The sequence below is a fragment of the Actinia tenebrosa genome, unplaced genomic scaffold, assembly GCF_029948245.1.
Source record: "Actinia tenebrosa isolate PJP-AT-01 unplaced genomic scaffold, QUT_ActTen_1.0 PGA_scaffold2__45_contigs__length_23673736, whole genome shotgun sequence".
In the NCBI taxonomy this organism is placed as follows: Eukaryota; Metazoa; Cnidaria; class Anthozoa; order Actiniaria; family Actiniidae; genus Actinia; species Actinia tenebrosa.
The window spans coordinates 9,261,701-9,282,308 of NW_028292579.1; the positions used below are offsets into that span (position 1 = coordinate 9,261,701).

Consider the following 20,608-nt stretch of genomic DNA (forward strand, 5'->3'; position numbering starts at 1 on the left):
TTTTCAAATACGGATAAACAGCATTTTTCCTTACTGCATGATTTCTTTGAAAAAAGTTGTAGATAGTAGCTTTTTTCATGGGGTAAATACCAATGTCAAAAATGTTGTCAGAGTTGGAGATAAATAAAATTAATACGTGTACATTCCAAGACCCAAAAATAGCTGGAATGACAGATGTTTCTTGTTATATTAGAGTGACCACAGTAAATCCGTGGAACTTTAGTAATACTAAATAGGTCAATTTCATGCAAATTCCATTGTTTTCTATTCTTTAATTAGCACTATTTTGTACTATTTAGTTATTAGTGTTTCACGGATTTACTGTGGTCACTCTATTCTCATCAGGAACACAGTAGTGTGTTATCCTAGTGTTCTAAGCAGTGTTTAAAAAACGAGTAGGAGTGTTTTATACCTGATAAAACACGATCTACGAGTTTTTTGAACTGCTTAAAACACTCATGAACAATTTATAAGATTTTGGTTCAACTGAAACCACCATACACGTCACGAATATGGATTTTTATACTTCGATAGAGATTTGACGTCACGGGCATGCGCAACCAGATTCAATAGAAGCTCCCACACGTTGGATATTACGTGCCAAGGCAAAGACAGGCACGTTAGTCAAAGATCATTAGGGTTGACTATGACCTAGATGAAGCTCTATGTCTTCATCTAAACTTGGATGTATACTTCATCCCTGATGAAGTCATCCTCATAGTATTCGAGTGGTCTTTATATAAAGATCACAGGTGTCTTTATATAAAATCACTTGAATACTAATGAAGAGGACTTTATCGGGTATTAAGGTTCATGCATGTGACGTGTATGGTGGCTCCAATTGGACCATAAGCTTATGAATTATTAATGAGTGTTTTAACTGCATTTAGTCAAATCCAACTAGTGTTCTATCATAGATGCCGCGTTCTGATTAGACGAGCTACTACTAGGCTATAAGTTATAGCCTACTTAATGCCGGCTTTGAAAACCTATGCATTAAATTTACTTTAATTTAAAACTTTGTTCATCTATATATTTGGCCGAGACTCAATAGCCCATTCAACCTCCGGCTCCATGGGCTATTGACTCATGCATAGTCCATTTGGGCTCGAGGACTATTGGCTAAGTATCTTACCTGGAAGACAAGCTACGCCTGTATGTAACAGTTCAAAATTGACTTCAAAGATATGGAGGGGTTTATCCAGGACTAGGGACTGACTGCTAACTTTACAGCTCTCTCGTAAGTTATCTTCTTTCTCTATACCTGTTTTAGGTAGAAACAAATGAGAATGAAAACCTTTAGTAGGATATTATTGGTAGAAAATATACATGAGATCATAGTTAATTTTAACTATTATGAAATACACCTATTTTGGGTCTTTCTGTAGGTACGAGAATTGTCAGGGGAATTCTATTCAAATTCAAATTTCAAGTAATCGGCTAGTAGTCGTACCCTACGATAGCATAGATTAATCTATAATAAATATTTATGTGCACGCGCTGATGATACATCGTTTAAATATGACTAAAAAATGAGACCACCCAACTGAATTCGCTTCGTGGTCTAATGGTTAGGTTTAGGGTTAGGGTTGGGGTTGGCATTGTAGTAGTTCTTTGGTGCCGAAGATACCGAGTTAGATTCTTGGTGTCTTCACTTAATTTTTTTTCTAAGTGAAGAGAACCAAAATTTCTAAGCCCCACTCGTGTGTTCAGAAACCTATGACGCATTCTGTGCTCCGGTACCCACAGAAGGAACCCCTATTTTTAAAAATGTCTTCTGTTGGAGATCTGAATTGGATGATCTGAGAGTAACTAAATCATGAGATTGTAGAAAAAAACTGAAGAAGTTGTAAAAAAAATCATAATGATTGAAAAAGCTAAGAAAATAAGCTGTAAAAATGTAATGTTCTTTGTGCTCGTCTCTTCTATAACATGACAAGCCTCAGCCACAAGATCCACAGTTTAGTACCACAGCGTCGGACCATCGGTTGCAGCCTACGTAGAGCATGCTCTTTTTCTTTCTTTCTTATTTTAGATTTATTCATGTATATAAGAACTTTTTCATCTTTATTTCCATGTGTTTGTGTTTTGCATATATATATATATCATTAATTGTTCTCTGTTTCACCCTATCGTAATTCAGTTTCTAAGAATGGTTATTATTATAAGATTATTATTATTATTAATAAAAAGTGAAATAGCAAAAGGATTTCTTTATTTCTTTATGTTGTGTCACCAATTAGAGTGCATTTAGTAAAAGCGTGAAACTTTACTAGTACTAAATTGTACTATTTTGTACAAATTAGCAATTAGTAAATTTAGTGTGCACGTGCAATCACTGAACCGCGATTGTGCGAATAATCAAGTCGAGTGCAGTCGAGTGCGCTTTAGAAATGCTTGTGCACAAAAACCAATTAAAACGACTAGGTCATCGTTACATTCATTAACGTTTAAAGCCAGCCAGAGTAATTGTAAGGTGAAAGTGCCAAATCATTTCACTTGCGTATTGTGGTTATTTTAGCTGTAGATGTGTCATGTGTGTCTTGATTTTGCAGCAGAGCGAAGGAATAAAAACTTTAAAACCATTTCACTTGCGTCGTATTGTGTTAACTTTTTATTCGACGCACGTGCGCATTTGCTCTTCACGCTTTAACTAATTTTTAACAAAATAGTACGAAATTGTACTATTTAGCAATTAGCGTTTCACGCTTTTACTAAAAGCACTCTAGTGTATTATTACACTTAACGTATACTGACACTTTTTTTAAGTTTATTGTTGTTATTACTGTATTATTATTATCATTATTACTATTATTATCATTATTATTATCATTATCATTATTATTATTATCATTATTATAAATTTATAAATACTCACTTCTGTATTGTTTAAAGCTAATGTTTCTTGATGGTGCCATAAGATACCTCCAAGGTCTTCTCTCAAACTTCCCATTCTTGCTCAAAACAACGCAATTCAAAAATAAAAATCTGCCATTCATCTCCATTCGTAACTGGTCTGTCCATGTGTTATTCCAAATTTTCCATAAATCATCCTTGCCGAGAGGCAAAGATTGTACGTTTCCAGAGTCATGATATTTCAGAATCATCTGTCCAGGAACAATGGAACTCAGATGTATGTAGAAATCCCCTTTGTGAAGTGGTGAAGTGAGTTTATTGACCTGAATGACAGATTGAACAAAGCTTTCGTAGTATGATGTCCATGCATCTTCCGGGCCATCTTTTCCACTGCTGAAATACTCCTTGAAAGTAAAGATTGGATTGAAAATCTTAATATTTTCATTCATTTTTTTCAATCTCTTTTATTCACAATCCATACTGTACATGTATATGTAAATATCCTTTCTTTTCTCCTTCTATTAATTTACCAATCAATCAATCAATCAATCAATCATCCACCCACCCACCAACCTATCCTCAATCTTTGAACTTTTTTGAACCCTGAAACAACCTCTCAGCTGATCTACTGTAAGGCAAGGCATTGCTAACTCACAGATCAAACCCCGAAACAACCTCTGGGCTGATCTAAGTCAGGGCATGGCTAACTCACAGATCAAACCCTGAAACGACCTCTGGGCTGATCTAAGTCAGGGCATTGCTAACTCATAGATCAAACCCTGAAACGACCTCTGGGCTGATCTAAGTCAGGGCATTGCTAACTCATAGATCAAACCCTGAAACAACCTCTGGGTTGATCTAAGTCAGGGCACTGCTAACTCATAGATAAAACCCTGAAACAACCTCTGGGCCGATCTAGGTCAGGGCATGGCTAACTCACAGATCAAACCCTGAAACAACCTCTGGGCTGATCAAAGTCAGGGCACGGCTAACTCACAGATCAAAGCCTGAAACAAACTTTGGCTTGATCTAAGTCAGGGCATGGCTAACTCATAGATCAAACCCTGAAAGAACCTCTGGGCTGATCAAATTCGAATTTAGTGGATTTTGCAGAGGGAAGAAAACTAGAGAAATGGGAGAAAACGCCTCAAATATTATATCCTACTTATGTGGTGCCTAGTCAAGGATTCAAGCCCCAGACCTCAGAGGTGAGTGCAACTACTATACATACGTACTATCCATAATCTTATTGAAGACTGTGATCATCCACATGACTCTCACATGGAGGATGACACTCTACTTTGACTGATTCAAGTTGCCAAGGGATTTGTTCAGATCTAGATCTAGTCATCAAGGGAAACATTAGTGGTGTGTGCTACTAGAGCAGTTTTCGTATGACTGTGAATAGCTCAGTGCCATAAGCATGAGGTGCTGTGACCGTGATGCTTTCTAGAATTTTAATTGGCTGATTTTTTTCACGCATAATGTGATTGGTCTGGCATTGCAGTGACCTTGGCGTGACCATGTCCGTGCCATGTTTATGCCGTGTTCCGTGTATTTGATTGGATGGAGAGTAAATTCTTGAGCAATGTGATTGGTCTGGCATATCCCTTGCCGTGTCATGGCCGTGTTTGTGCTGTGAATTTTTTCACAGTCATACGAAAACTGCACTAATGCACTTTCTTGCAACCACTCCAGTCAAGGGTTAATTCTTTAGACTCTCCATCGTATGTGAGTAGCTTATTGGTTCTCTTTGAGTGCTTTCTCATGGTTCTACCATTTTCCTCTGTCCACAAGACATCAACTTCTAAATTCCAATTCAATCATAGAATATGAGGGCCACAGGCTAGATAGCTACAGGTCATTTAAAATTACCCTTGTAAAATAAGTACAATTTATTTATAAACTCATTTATCCATTAAAAATCTATCAATTATTTAAGAACATGTGTAATAGGTAAATTACGAGCCTTGTATGAAATGACTGAAGAAGAGGGCCAATTGGCCTTTCACAACTTCAAGTCGCGTAAAAAATGAGCCAGCTCAACTAGGTAGAAACCGTGGACAGCTTTTTCGGCCTGTATTGGGCCTTGTCAGCATGGTGTATCTAGTGAGCTGGTAGAATCCCATGAAAAAGTAGTACATGTTAGATGAGACGGTAAGTCGTGTGGGATGGGCTTGGAAATCATATAAGAACATGCATAATAGGTAAATTACGAGCCTTGTATCAATTATTTATTCAAGCTCACCTCTGCTGATTGCTTGATATCCTTCAACAAACAAAAAACTGGTTCCAAGTATTCTTGAATAAATTTCTTAGTATCTCCCCCATAATGTCCTTGTTCTATTTTCTCTAGTGATGGAACATGGGAAGTGAAGTGGAAATCCTGGCACAGCGTCCGCCAGTTCCAATCATCTTCTTCTAACTGCTTGGGGGTAAAAGAAAAGTGGAATAAATAACATAATTTCTGACTAGCCTAGATATTAGCAGTTTTGAAGTTGAGGAAAAATCTGGGTTGAGTTTGTTGGGCTGTTTTAGGGGGAAAATAGATGCCATTTTGGAAATATGTCGCCTAAAACAGTCCCACAATGTACTAGAATACAAAGACAACCCAGTTTTTCCCTCAACCTAAGAATGGCTATTTCAAACTTAGCTGATTGAAATTCTACAAAGTAAGTTTAAAAGTTAAAAGGGCATAATTAATTATCATTATAAAACTTATGAATAATTAATGAGGAAAACACAATAGAAACCATTGGAGGAGGTTGTATATCTGATACAAAATCGTCCTGATTTGCATAAACTTTAACTCCATTTTTCTTAGCCAAATTCAATTTTATCTTTAAAATTATAGTAGAACATGAATGTATACACCTAGACATTTTATAAGTAATATACAATATGAGTGTCCGTGTTGTACCAGATATACAATCACTCGTCTTCGGCTTGTGGTCATGTATATCTGATACAACACAGCCACTCATATTGTATATATTACATACAGGTACATGAAATTTCAAAGTGTTTGTATTGTTGAAGTTGTGCATGTTTTACTTTACACGGTATTTGTGAATATTGTACAAATCTTTACTCTTAGTTGACAAATTTAAATAAAACAATTATTGAACTCGGTTTTTACATGATATTGTAAACTATCAAGACCTGGGCCATTTTATCACTGCCTTGGCCTTGATAATTTATGATATCACGCTCAACCTCATCCAATAATTGTATAATATTTGATACTGAAATGAGGCTGACCCTGAATGAGCCACATGCATGCATATATTTTTATTCCCCAAAATCTTTGAGGATATTATAAATTCTTTAAAAAAAAAATTAAAAAAGGCAGTAATAATAAATATTATTATTACTGAAAAATAACTTGGTTAATAGAAGACAAATGACCCATTTATTTATAAATGCAGTGAAAAAATTGCATGAAATAAGACAGACAGTAACATCTGGTCTCTTAGGCATCGGAAATACCAGTGATGACCAAATGCTCTTCAAAATGTCATCATAATACAATATTATTGTATACAGTGTAGAAAAAAATTGTCATCTTCAATTATTGATTCAAGAGCTATTACAAGAAATAAAAAGTTTGACAGCCATTTAGTTTTAATAAACTTATATTCCATTTCCCTAAGTTTTGCATTGAATTTCTCTCAATAAATATTAACTACAATAACAAAAATGGTGGATCTTTCTTCCCTTCAAAAATTTATTTCATCAACATTTTAGAACTGATTTTTTTCCTCAGTAATAGAAGTTTTAAGATGGCACAATAAATATAAAGATAATTCGATCCATAATACCTGTTGACAAGCATAAATCGTGTAAGCAAAAGTCAAGATAAAACTTGGAGATTTTTTCCAGATTTAAAAATAATATAAGTAGGCTGATCCAGAGCTGATCACCTTTTGAATAAAAAAACGTTAAAATTCTAAATAATAGATAATGACTTAATAGCTCAGAAAATATAGTATAATGATTCCGTGACAGCGTGATTAGGAGTCATTCTAGAAATAAATTTAAGCTTATATAATTAATAAAAGGATGAATATTACAAAGACACGAACATAAAGATGTGTGTAGTGTTCAAATTATAGGAATTTTGAATGCTAACAAAATACAGCGCTAATTCTAGGGACATGCTAAGACACGAACCTTGTCGCAGATTTATAAAACATTACTAAATTTAACACGGTAAAATAAGCAGAAGATAAACAAAATGCTTAATTTGAATTTATACAGAGAATGAATGAAAAAATATCATGTTTGGCGTGTGATGGTATGGCGATCTCTCAGCTGATCATTTGAAGTTGATAGGCGAATGAATGAAATAATTAATCCATAACTTGAATTATAGAGAAAAGAATGGATATAGGACGAGTGATTAGTGCTGAAGCCAGGAAAGATCAAAAGCACGCCCATAGATAAAGAATTATCGATGGGGAATAATTGATTGGCGCTGGTCGCAAAAAAAAAATTCAACGAAACACCCTCAATCGATCTAAGGTTTCTTTCAACGATCGCCAAATTCTAAGTTTTCTAGATCAACAAGATGTCGAATAATAATCACATGATCAATATATGGCAACACTTTGGCATTATATTTAGCAAAAACGGCGATATACCGCGATCAATGTTATTGAAGCGAGCAAAAGCCCATGTGATTCATAACGGGTTTGCATTACCTCGGCGGCCATTATTGACGTTTTCTCAGGTATTTTACGGTCGATTTCTCTCCTGTAAGGCCAAGCACATACTCCAATAAGCTAGTTTTCATGTCAGTCTAGTTATCGTGTCATTCAACTGTTATTTCAAGGTCGTGGTTCATAGTATATTTTACAAGACACTTCCGTCGACAGCCATTTTTATTCATGAGGCTTGTGGTGATTAATACGCATGCGTGAGGGTAATAAAGCTACTTCCCTCCCCACCCTACCAGACACGTGAAGAGGATCCGAGACTAATCATTTTCCAAATCTCTTGATTCATATTGTAAAACGGTGTATACTTTAGGTTTCATGAAAAAAAAAACGTCCAAAGCTTAAGATCCATGGTTAAAAGTTTGAATTTTTCCGTAGAAGGATGGTTTTTGCTTTTTTTTATTTTTTGTTGGGGCCGAAATCTCCAGCGTAGCCGTAAGTCCATACGACGGTTCAGCATTCGATGTCTGGAAGTATGGTCCTGGTTAATCAATCAAAATTATAATAGCAATAAAAATAACTCTTCAATAGATCAAACCAAAATGAGAACAAGTATGTGCGTTTACTTGGTTGATTGTGCCACCTGCAGGGACCCCGTGCTCCGTTTTTTTCCGTCAACAGCCATTAGAGAAAATACAAGTGTTTGATAAATAAAGCGAAGACTCAGTTTTTAAAAATGCTTGTAGAATGTTTTTTTATCTGCATTTCTTTTGAGTCTCCTTGCTTTTTGCAAGAGCCGAGATTCAGGGACAGCGGAACCGAACTTTTTGTGAAATTTTAATACATTTTCACTAAACTCACCTCCCCCCCCCCCCCCCCCCTTGCCATACAATGTCACTATTGAGCCCCCCAATCAAAAAACTGCTCCGCCGTCCCTGAGATTAGAACAATTTATCGGAGCCCCTAAACGAAAATAGCCAAAAGGAAGTAAATGAATCCATTCTTTTTGGCTTTTGTTTTATTTCGTGTTTTTTATGACAGTGAGTTTTTTTTTTTTTTCTGTCTTTTTTTCTTTCTTTCTTTTCGTCTTTTTTTCTTTTTATCATTTCTCGTACCCAGGTCTATGCGGTTAACCACGCGCAACGCCTTTCATAGTCAGCCATTGAGTTGAAGTTTTCTCAAGTTCGATTCGTACGGCATTTTTATACTCGAAAATTGTCATAAATTCTCTTATTTTATCATGCCTACAGTTATCGGGTTTGAAGGCAGTGCAAATAAGCTTGGTATTGGAATAGTAAGAGATGGAGTTGTGCTTTCCAACCCTAGATGTACCTACATTACTCCCCCAGGACAAGGTACAGAGATTTACATAGCGTTTCAAGGCCATTTGAAGCTTCTAATTCTGATAAATTTCTAAGGGCTTTGCTTTTCTTTTTATACTCTTCTGTGCAAAATCTGCTATTTCAAATAAGATTTTTTAAAAAGTTTTAAGAATTGGTCTTATAAACAATTGTAACAACAGAACCACATATTTTTAATTATTGTTGAATCATATTCAACGATTTTTTTCCCAAGGATTTATGCCCAGTGATACTGCGAAACACCACAGGGAAAATATCCTGGATATTCTAAGAAAGTAAGTAATTGTTTGTGATTAGTCATGACAGGTACATACAGTATAGGTGCATTCCAAATATCTGTGAAAAACTTTGTAAGAGATTGCACACATTTGTACAAATTAGTAAGTTCAGTAGACCTCAGTAGAGCATAGAAAACTACAAAACTAGAAAACCACCAAAGTTTGCACTAATTTGTACAATTTTGTTAGTTAACTTTATTCATGGATATATGCTTCAGGTATGTGGGAGGGGAGGGAGGAGGAAGAACAAAGATGGCCTATGGTAGTAATGCACTTGCCTCTAACCTAGCTGGGGTCTCAAGTTCTATTTCCATACAGAGTTGGCATCATATGTGGGTAGAGTGGTCTCTCCCCTAATTTGAGAGTTTTTCTCTTAGTTCTATGACTTCCCTACCTCAACAAAACATAATATTTACAAGCTAGATTCTAATTTGACCTGTGGGTAAGCCATGCCTGACTTTGATCAGCCCAGAGGATGTTTCAGGGCATCAAAAAAATTCAAAGGCTTGAGGGGAACAGAGTAGTGGTTAGGAAGACATCCATAGAGAAAAAATGAGATTCAATTATAGAATTATATAAATATCAATATTGTGTGTACAACTTTATGTTTAATCCTTTATGCATAGGTCATTAGAAGAAGCAAATATTGAGCCAAAAGATATTGACTGTGTTTGTTATACAAAAGGTATGTCAATAAACCTCTTTACATACGCTCATACGCTGCGCCAGTAGAATGGAACACTTTACCATCTAGTATTAGGCATATTACATCATTACCTTCTTTTAAAGAACACTTAAAGACATATTTTTATAGAAAAGCCTTTATTTAGTTGTTTTTGCAATTCCCATTGATTAACTTAGCTTTTATGTTTCTAGTTATTGTGTATTGTTTCTGTATTCAGCGCAGATGAACATCTTGTGCTAATCTGCGCTTTATAAATGTAATTTATTATTATTATTATTATTTAATTTATTACATATACAGGTGTGTAGCTTGACATAATGTCTGCTATTTCAGACCATGTGTAATTCTGTCGAGAATAATACTCTTAATTTGTTTGAGTTGTATTTATATTTTGGTCTTTTCATGTGCAACCATTAAACAAAGAAATCATATTCTAGGAAATGACAAGTGGTCTGAAGTGGGAAAACATTATACGCCCAAGCTGAAGACAAGATATACTGTATTATCCCTTTCACAAACAATCATGGTAGCTCAATATATTTATACCCTCACTTCTGAAACAGTTGCTCAAGCTTGCTAGCTAACCTGTTAATCTTTCATATTTTCATTCTGGATTTTCCATTTAATTCTCTTGAGATTTGGATTTGGAATGGGACCTGTTATATAATTTTTTTTAAATTTTTCACTTTCATTTTCTATAAATTTTAATTTGATGTTGGCCCTGAAATGGAAGCTATGCACTCTTTAAATTTCCCCCATCTCTTTCTATCTAGAGCCAGTCCTGGTTTTGTTTTCGTTTTCTTTTGAATCCTCCATCTTCCATTATTGTTCATCTTTCTATAAATAGGTCCTGGAATGGGAGCCCCTCTTGTTTCTGTTGCCGTAGTTGCAAGAACAGTAGCTCAGCTATGGAGCAAACCAATAATAGGCGTCAATCACTGTATTGGACACATTGAGATGGGACGTCTTATAACAGGTGCAGATAACCCTACAGTATTGTACGTAAGCGGAGGCAATACCCAAGTTATTGCTTATCTGCAGAAAAGATACAGAATCTTTGGAGAGACAATAGATATTGCTGTTGGTAATTGCTTAGACAGATTTGCCAGGGTTCTTAAGGTATGGCAGAATATAAGATAAAAACTGACTTAAATTTTATGAAATCTTTAAAAGACTTCTAGATGATCAGAACACAGCCAACTCAGCTAGTCCTAAAGACTACCCAAAAGAAGTCCAAAAAGAAAACTAGAATTAACTATCTTCAGATCCTACCCCCCTTTTGGAATTTCTAATCTCCCTTTATGGACCTTTATCACACGGCAGCCATGTTGGCTGGAACAATAGATTTCCCCCTTTTGGCCTCACATGCAAGCGCTTCAGGATGAGGTTACAATGGCAAAACAAAGGTTTTTATTCTCATGAGAATAAACATGGCCGCCGTGTGATAACAGTCCATAGAGGTGGCTTGACGAGTTTCTGGAACAACTTAGTCTCTGTTAAAAATGCCAAATATTTTGCTTTTTTACTACCATTATTATTGAAGTAGGACCTGGGAAGTTTTATATCTTAGCTTCTGACTAGTATTTCAACAACCGTCAATCAAAGAACTGAAATAAAAAAACCAATATCTTGAGGGAAATTTTCGACTGAATTCAAGATTTTAATCCTCTAACACTCTAACTGTGTGACTCAAAATGTTGTTGTTCTTGGCGAAGGAGACTCTATCAAACTTTGAGGGTTGCACTTTAATGATAATGGTAGTAATTCTTGTAATTTATAACTGTTTTGTATATTGTAGCTGTCAAATGATCCAAGTCCTGGATACAATATTGAACAAATGGCTAAAAGGTAATTTGAGGGTACTGAAATAATAAAATGGGATTTGGAAATGCTTTGGGAAAATGGGAATTAATGCACTTAGGATGGGATTAGTTGGGAAAATGATTAATTTTCCTTTTTAATTTTTCTAGAGGTAAAAAACTGATTGAGCTCCCATACACAGTAAAAGGAATGGATGTATCTTTCTCGGGAATTCTATCATACATTGAGGTAAATAGAAATCCTAAGTCAGATTAACAGGTGTAAAAATGGACACTAAGAGCACTCCCCTAAATGCATGATGTGCACTTACTGTTCAATTATTAAATCCTATTTAAAATGAGTGGTTGTGTCACAACGAATGACCAAAAAGGAAAAAATGGAAAAATGAAAAATGGTGGAATGCGCTGCTAATGCATTGCCTTTATTTTCACAGCTGTAAGTTCGATAGGTTGGGTTGCTGTTTTGACCCATGCCAGCATGTGTGAATAGAGTTTGTTTGATGTGTTGTTTTCCCACTGTTCTCCCACCATGAGGGTTTTCATCTGGGTTCTTTGGATTTCCTCCCTCTGTAAACATCATCATGCGAGTCGAGCATTTTGAGTATAGAATAGTAAATGTAGTGGTGAGCGGTGAGTGTAAGTGAAAGCAGGCCCACATCAGCAAAAGCTGCCAAAAAGAATCAGTCTGCTCTAGTAAATAAAAGCTTATGATTATTATTATTCAAGCTAAAAGTCATTATTTCCAACCTCATGAAAACTCTTATATACATGTCAACTGTGTGTGCCATTAAATTAAGGTGTACTTTGAACTTTATATCCTTGTAGAGTATGGCACCAGGTCTAATAGAATCCGGTGAATGTACACCAGAGGACCTATGCTTCTCATTACAGGTAACATACAAACAACCTACGGAGCACCCTAAAAAGGATGGGGTAGTCTGTAGCCACACCCCTACTCCTTAAGCCCCTTCCCCTCAGTTGTCTCTAATGATATTTCAAATAGATTGATCTTTTTAAAAGCCTGGTTTGCATTTTTAGATGCCCTAATATTATTGTCAAAAATCGCTAGCAATCTTGTCAAATTTTGTAGTTCCAGAAATCATCCATACCCACCCCACAGAGGAATTTGGAATTTCTGAAGAGTAGGGGGGTCAGAGAAAGAACACAAATTACAGAGTTTGGATGGAAGAAAATTGGAAATTCCGGGGGGTAGTGGGGTGTCTTAAAAAATTCCTCCGTGAGGGGGGTATGGATAATTTTTGGAACTACACATTCTGATGGAGATTTTTTCTCACAGGAAACAGTCTTTGCAATGCTGGTGGAAACAACAGGTAACAACAACAGGTGTATTGAAACCAGGGTAAAGCACTGTCTGCGTAGAGTCTTTTTGTCTCTCAATCTCATCCTAGAGCTTTATAGATTCTTCTGGAAACAAAATTACAGATTAGACATCTCTTCAGCTTTTGGGATTGCTGTGCGATAAAAAAGGGAATAGTGCTCAGCTGACTTTCAGTCTCCCTCTACCAACCACAGGTAGCCCACCAAAGAAACTATTGAGAAAACCAGTAATGATAAAAGGGATACAGATGTTTCAGACGCTAGTCCTTCGTCGGAGTAAAAGAGAAAACCCCAAAGCAAACCCCAATGCCTTTGATAAGGCTAGCTCTGAGATACCTTTAGCATAAGAAGTGGGCACACTCAATAACGTATTTCAATGGCAATAATAACTGTTTTGATTCCAGAAAGGGCAATGGCACACTGTGGGTCCAATGAAGTGTTGATAGTAGGAGGTGTTGGATGTAAGTATGATTTAAAGCCTTGCCACAGGAACCCCAGTTTTAAAATCCTACCCAAGGACTTGAGTTTTATATCTTAAATTGTCTATCTAGGAATTGAATTGAACTATTGTATTGTTCCTGCCATCTAACATGTCTGCCATCATGTGATGGTGCAAAACCTCTTTTTCCAAGACCAAAGGGATTTCATTGTTCTGCCATCTAACCACAGGAACAATACAATTGTTTTACATTAGAAAGAATTCAATTCCCGAGAGCAAAGGCTACCGCCACCCGGCTAGCTCAGTTGGTAAGAGCGTTGGTCTGTTGTGCAGGAGGTCGTGGTTCAAGCCTCGGCCAGACCAACACTCAGGGTCTTAAAATAACTGAGGAGAAGGTGCTACCTTTGTAATTACATCTGCAAATGGTTAGACCTTCACGTGGCTTGGATGATCATGTTAATGGCGGTCCCGTCTCTAATTAACTAGAGACGTTAACAGAGGACCACAAGTTTATCAGTTGAATAACTGTCAAGTGTTATCCTCTATAAACAAAGTTTATTATTATTATTATTATTATTATTATTATTATTATTGTTATTATTATTATTATTATTATTATTGTTATTATTATTATTATTATAAAGGGATTTTATTGTTCTGCCATGTAACCACAGGCAAGCCAATCTGTATTATGGGCATAGGCACGAGATGATGCAAAACCTCTATTGCAGGAATAAATGTTCTGTCTATTTGCATGTGTGCTGACCAAAGCATTTGTGCATAGAAATAGTCACTATATATATAGACACCCAGAATCAATCATTTCAGCAGGTCTCTGAGTGGGATGTGGTATTCACTGTGCCATTGTTTTGTCCACAAGGAAAATAAATTTGTTAATTTGCTTGTTGCTAGGTAACAAGAGATTACAGGAGATGATGGGTAAGTATGGCCACTGCAAGTCACATGTTTGTGTCAATAAAAATGTTGCTTGGGGGAAAACATTTCTTCCATTAAAAGTTTGTGTTTATTTCTTCGTTTTTCCTCATCATCATCTTCTTTTTTTTTAAAAAAAAAATAAAGGTATAATGGCAGAGGAAAGGGGAGCAAAATTGTACGCTACTGATATGAGGTGAGTCCATCGCATTGTGTCGCTGGTTCGAGCCCTGCAGTTGCCACATGTGAATTGAGTTTGTTTGATGTGTTGTTCTCTCCTATGCTACGAGGGTTTTCTCCGGGTTCTCCGGTTTTCTCCCTCCGTAAAAATCAACATGCAAGTCGAGCGTTGTTTGAATAAAATAGTAAATGTAGTGGTAGTGCGTGTGAGTGTGACTGAAAGCATGCAGGTCCACATGAGCAAAAGCTGCCAAGACAATCATCCTGTTCTAACAAATAAAGATTATTGTTGAGATTATTATTATTATTGAGAGCAGAATCAGTATCATACTGAACTCAGTCAATCAGCATTGTTCCATTCCCACGATTGTTGATAACAATTCTATGTACTTATTGACTGAGTGGGAGGGCCGTACGGGAAAATATTTGGCTCGAGGTGATGCCGTACGGACCAAGCACAGCGAGGTCGGCACAAATGACCGAGAGCCAAATATTTTCCTGTATGGCCCGACCTAACTCAGTCAATAAGCATTTTATCATATGACCCTCACGAAAAAATCAATAAAAAATAAAAGAAAGAAAGAAATAGTAAATAAAAGCTTAAGAAGAGAAAGCGCGCGGATTCGAGCAGGCTGCTCGCTCAATGCCGTCCGGCCGCCATCACGTGACTTTTTCCAGTGGTTTTATTAGAGCGCACGAGCAGGGCCGTACGGGTCATATGATAATAAGGTGTCTGACAGTTATACAACCACTAGGCTTCATTGCTTGATGGTAATTGGCTCAAGCTGAAATGATTTGCCTTCATTCTGCTTTATGATTGGCTATCTTATTAGAACCGTTCTGGTCATAGTGTCCTTACAGTAAAGTCCTAATCATCTTGGATTTGTTCTTTTTAAGGTTTTGTATCGATAATGGCGCTATGATCGCACAAGCAGGATGGGAGATGTTTCAATCCGGACAGACCACTCCTCTTGAAAAAACAACTTGTACTCAAAGGTGAAGGAAATAATCAGTCTCATAGTAATGAGTAGGTGGTGCCTCTATCCTCTGGGGTCTCTTCATAGTCTCTTCATAGTAATGAGTAGGTGGTGCCTCTATCCTCTGGGGTCTCTCCATATTCTCTTCATAGTAATGAGTAGGTGGTGCCTCTAACCTCTGGGGTCTCTTCATAGTCTCTTCATAGTAATGAGTAGGTGGCGACTCTAACCTCTGGGGTCTCTTCATAGTCTCTTCATAGTAATGAGTAGGTGGCGACTCTAACCTCTGGGGTCTCTTCATAGTAATGAGTAGGTGGTGCCTCTATCCTCTGGGGTCTCTTCATAGTCTCTTCATAGTAATGAGTAGGTGGCGCCTCTAACCTCTGGGGTCTCTTCATAGTCTCTTCATAGTAATGAGTAGGTGGCGACTCTAACCTCTGGGGTCTCTTCATATTCTCTTCATAGTAATGAGTAGGTGGCGCCTCTAACCTCTGGGGTCTCTTCATAGTAATGAGTAGGTGGTGCCTCTATCCTCTGGGGTCTCTTCATAGTCTCTTCATAGTAATGAGTAGGTGGCGCCTCTAACCTCTGGGGTCTCTTCATAGTCTCTTCATAGTAATGAGTAGGTGGTGCCTCTAACCTCTGGGGTCTCTTCATATTCTCTTCATAGTAATGAGTAGGTGGTGCCTCTAACCTCTGGGGTCTCTTCATATTCTCTTCATAAATGATGAAAAGGTAAATTATACACCGTGAAAAGATGAAAAAACTTACTGACGTTTCGGACGCTAGTCCTTCGTCGGAGTAAAAGAGAAAGAAGTGGTAGAAAGGAGTGTATATATGATAGAATAAGACAAAAGAAACCAATGAGAGCAAGGTAGGCAAGGAAACAAAAACAAACAATCAAAAGACAAAAGAAAAGGTTAGTTGAAAATAAAGCGTTCATTAATCCCGTTGGGACTAAGAGTGCCCAATAGGTGAATAAGCCGCATTTCTTTGGTCTTGCGACAATCATTGTTGCCGTTAAGCAAAGAAAGACCGAAAACAATGAAGTCAGAAAGAGAATGGTTAGCTAGATTAAAATGGCGGGAAACTGGTTTGGTGGGATCGTTATTGCGAATATCATAAAGATGATTGCAAATGCGATCACCAAGACGGCGGCCAGTCTCGCCCACATACAAAAGATTACAGCGGGTACATTTAATACAATATACAACATTAGAAGTGGTACAAACAAAATGGTCAGTGATTTTAATAGTAGATTTAGGACCGACAACAGAAGTGTGAGAGACTATGTGAGGACAAGTATAACAACGTTTACGAGAACAGCGAAAAGTACCAGGTTCTTTGTTAGAGGGAAGAACTCCCTTGACCAAGAAAGAACGGAGATTACGATCACGTTTATAGGAAAAGAGAGGGCGGTTGTTGAAAATAGCAGAAGTGCGAGTATCAGAGTCAAGCAGAGAAAAGTTGCGGTTAACAATGGGTTTAATGGAAATGTTAATAGGATGATACGTAAGAGTGAAAGGAATGCGGTCATTATAGGGACGAGTGTGAGGAGTGAGAGCGGTGGTACGATCAATAGTAGAAACTTTACGAATGGCGCGATCAATAACATGAGCAGGATAATTACGCTTAAGGAAGAAGGAACGCATCTCAGAACATTTAACAGAAAAATCAAGATCATCACTACACAAACGACGAAGACGAAGAAATTGCGAGAACGGAATAGCGTTAAGAGTGTGCTTAGGATGAGAAGACGAGTAGAGTAAATAAGAATGAGAGTCAGTAGGTTTGTAATGGACACTAGTGCTAAGACGGTCGTCATTAACACTAAGCAAGATGTCAAGGAAAGTGACTGATGTTTCACTAACCTCCCACGTAAAGTCTAAGGCAGGGTGAAAAGAGTTAACAAAAGAGATGAAAGAATCTAAGTCATTACGCGAACAAGAAGTAGCGCCAATACAATCATCAATATACCGTCCAAAAAACTCAGGTTTAGGTCCATTATATTGTTGAAAAACAAGGTTTTCGATATAACCAACAAACAAATTGGCATAACTAGGGCCCATCTTAGTACCCATAGCAACACCGTTTACCTGCCGATAATACCGATCACCGAAAGAAAAACAATTAAGAGTAAGAACAAGTTCAGCTAAGCGTAACAAAGTGGGAGTGCTGGGCTCGAGGACAGGACGAAGATCGAAAAAATGCTGAAGAGCACGAAGGCCCTCATCATTAGGAATAACAGTATACAAAGGTTATTCCTAATGATGAGGGCCTTCGTGCTCTTCAGCATTTTTTCGATCTTCGTCCTGTCCTCGAGCCCAGCACTCCCACTTTGTTACGCTTAGCTGAACTTGTTCTTACTCTTATTTGTTTTTCTTTCGGTGATCGGTATTATCGGCAGGTAAACGGTGTTGCTATGGGTACTAAGATGGGCCCTAGTTATGCCAATTTGTTTGTTGGTTATATCGAAAACCTTGTTTTTCAACAATATAATGGACCTAAACCTGAGTTTTTGGACGGTATATTGATGATTGTATTGGCGCTACTTCTTGTTCGCGTAATGACTTAGATTCTTTCATCTCTTTTGTTAACTCTTTTCACCCTGCCTTAGACTTTACGTGGGAGGTTAGTGAAACATCAGTCACTTTCCTTGACATCTTGCTTAGTGTTAATGACGACCGTCTTAGCACTAGTGTCCATTACAAACCTACTGACTCTCATTCTTATTTACTCTACTCGTCTTCTCATCCTAAGCACACTCTTAACGCTATTCCGTTCTCGCAATTTCTTCGTCTTCGTCGTTTGTGTAGTGATGATCTTGATTTTTCTGTTAAATGTTCTGAGATGCGTTCCTTCTTCCTTAAGCGTAATTATCCTGCTCATGTTATTGATCGCGCCATTCGTAAAGTTTCTACTATTGATCGTACCACCGCTCTCACTCCTCACACTCGTCCCTATAATGACCGCATTCCTTTCACTCTTACGTATCATCCTATTAACATTTCCATTAAACCCATTGTTAACCGCAACTTTTCTCTGCTTGACTCTGATACTCGCACTTCTGCTATTTTCAACAACCGCCCTCTCTTTTCCTATAAACGTGATCGTAATCTCCGTTCTTTCTTGGTCAAGGGAGTTCTTCCCTCTAACAAAGAACCTGGTACTTTTCGCTGTTCTCGTAAACGTTGTTATACTTGTCCTCACATAGTCTCTCACACTTCTGTTGTCGGTCCTAAATCTACTATTAAAATCACTGACCATTTTGTTTGTACCACTTCTAATGTTGTATATTGTATTAAATGTACCCGCTGTAATCTTTTGTATGTGGGCGAGACTGGCCGCCGTCTTGGTGATCGCATTTGCAATCATCTTTATGATATTCGCAATAACGATCCCACCAAACCAGTTTCCCGCCATTTTAATCTAGCTAACCATTCTCTTTCTGACTTCATTGTTTTCGGTCTTTCTTTGCTTAACGGCAACAATGATTGTCGCAAGACCAAAGAAATGCGGCTTATTCACCTATTGGGCACTCTTAGTCCCAACGGGATTAATGAACGCTTTATTTTCAACTAACCTTTTCTTTTGTCTTTTGATTGTTTGTTTTTGTTTCCTTGCCTACCTTGCTCTCATTGGTTTCTTTTGTCTTATTCTATCATATATACACTCCTTTCTACCACTTCTTTCTCTTTTACTCCGACGAAGGACTAGCGTCCGAAACGTCAGTAAGTTTTTTCATCTTTTCACGGTGTATAATTTACCTTTTCATCATTACTGTTTCATTAGAAACACCGACGCAGCTCACACTAGTTTTTAGCTAGTTATATCTTTTTATTCTCTTCATAGTAATGAGTAGGTGGCGACTCTATCCTCTGGGGTCTCTTCATAGTCTCTTCATAGTAATGAGTAGGTGGCGCCTCTAACCTCTGGGGTCTCTTCTGTTGTTACATTTAAAGGGCCTAAGGCCCCGTCCACACGTACCCGCAAATTTTCGTATCCGCAAATTATTTTTACGGATACGGGTTGCGTCCACACGTGTCCGCAAATTTTTGTGTCCGTATCCGCAAATTTTACGAAAACGGATACGTGTGGACGGTGAAAACGATTCGAATGCGCTGCATGTGGACGCAAACATTTTCGTATTCGCAAAAAATTGATTTGCGGATACAAAAATTTCCGGATACGTGTGGACGGGTCCTAAGACACCTAACTCAAAATTTTCAGCATTGATTGTAAATGATGTAAAAAGTTGAACAGTAAAATATTTTTATATGGTTTGAGTAATGCATCTAGGAGATATCAAGGTTTATACTGCAAATATGTTAATGATGTGATGTGTTGCTCTTATGCTTTGTAGGTTTAGAACAGATGAAGTCGAGGTGACATGGAGAAGTTGAATGTAATGGTTGAATATAATGTCAGAAATATTTAATCATTGCTTTTGCCTGCTTGTCTGGAATGTCGAGAGAAATCTGCTCGTTTACCAAATAGAGCTTTTGTCATTTTGGTTGTTCGTTGCTCCATTCTCTTCTTTCTTTCCTTCCTTCCTTCCTTCCTTCCTTCTTAATTTTCGCAATTGCAACAAAAATTTGATTAAAACTACTAAATTAGTGTACTAATTTCGCAAAATCTTTTATTCGCGCGTATTAAGCTCTAAATTTAGCGATATTTTTTAGAAATCGCGAAAATTAGTAAGAATAAGGAATCGATATTCAGAATTTGGTCACTTAAAACAAGAATTTTTTAAAATTTCAATGAAGATTTTAAATAAATTGAAAATTCAAATGTCCAACTGGTAATCCAGCTGACTCGAATAATTGGCATTTGGTTTTCACGTGACCATCAAAAAGCTAAAATCCAAAGTAATCACCCCACAGAACTGTTTGTCGAATATTTCGTTCATAGCATTATAAGACAAGCTTACCGAAAAAATTTTGTATTATCGATGTTTGATTTTAGATTTATTGGGAGTCCAATTCTGTAACGCAATCGCAATTCTGTCACGCATTTTCAAAGCATTAGAAAAGGGAAAATTTGAATGAAATAATACGTTTTTAACTTAGTAGATGATTGTTAA

General features: G+C 37.2%; 2 protein-coding genes across 4 annotated transcripts in view; one reads left to right on the top strand and one right to left on the bottom strand.

The window, feature by feature from the left end:
• The window catches only part of LOC116297430 (puratrophin-1), a 38,205-nt gene extending 30,463 nt beyond the window's left edge, over positions 1–7,742 (bottom strand). For 2 of the 3 annotated variants that reach the window (XM_031705656.2, XM_031705654.2), the window contains exons 1-4: positions 7,560–7,742; positions 5,105–5,284; positions 2,879–3,260; positions 1,136–1,264 (exon numbers count right to left, since the gene is read on the bottom strand). In XM_031705656.2, the coding sequence (XP_031561516.2) occupies positions 1,136–1,264; positions 2,879–3,260; positions 5,105–5,284; positions 7,560–7,571 (703 nt within the window). In that variant the 5' untranslated portion in view covers positions 7,572–7,742. The remainder of the gene's footprint in view (positions 1–1,135; positions 1,265–2,878; positions 3,261–5,104; positions 5,285–7,559) is intronic. The other variant, XM_031705655.2, reaches the window with a different exon arrangement.
• A 939-nt stretch (positions 7,743–8,681) lies between these two features.
• On the top strand, positions 8,682–20,593 carry LOC116297440 (putative tRNA N6-adenosine threonylcarbamoyltransferase). Its single transcript, XM_031705663.2, has 13 exons — positions 8,682–8,869; positions 9,090–9,150; positions 9,780–9,838; positions 10,686–10,957; positions 11,637–11,686; positions 11,809–11,887; positions 12,484–12,549; positions 12,956–12,989; positions 13,401–13,457; positions 14,348–14,374; positions 14,516–14,564; positions 15,446–15,544; positions 19,889–20,593. The coding sequence occupies exons 1-13, from the start codon at positions 8,755–8,757 to the stop codon at positions 19,926–19,928; spliced, it is 1,008 nt and encodes a 335-aa protein (XP_031561523.2). The 5' UTR covers positions 8,682–8,754; the 3' UTR covers positions 19,929–20,593.
• The last annotated feature ends 15 nt before the right edge of the window (positions 20,594–20,608 follow it).

What these genes read in the sequence shown, in the direction of transcription:
- LOC116297440 (XM_031705663.2), top strand. Translation starts at nt 8,755, where the DNA reads ATGCCTACAGTTATCGGGTTTGAAGGCAGTGCAAATAAGCTTGGTATT. An exon ending in GAATTCTATCATACATTGAG is followed by an intron (nt 11,888 to 12,483) that starts GTAAATAGAAAT and finishes ATATCCTTGTAG; the next exon opens with AGTATGGCACCAGGTCTAAT. An exon ending in AAAACAACTTGTACTCAAAG is followed by an intron (nt 15,545 to 19,888) that starts GTGAAGGAAATA and finishes TATGCTTTGTAG; the next exon opens with GTTTAGAACAGATGAAGTCG.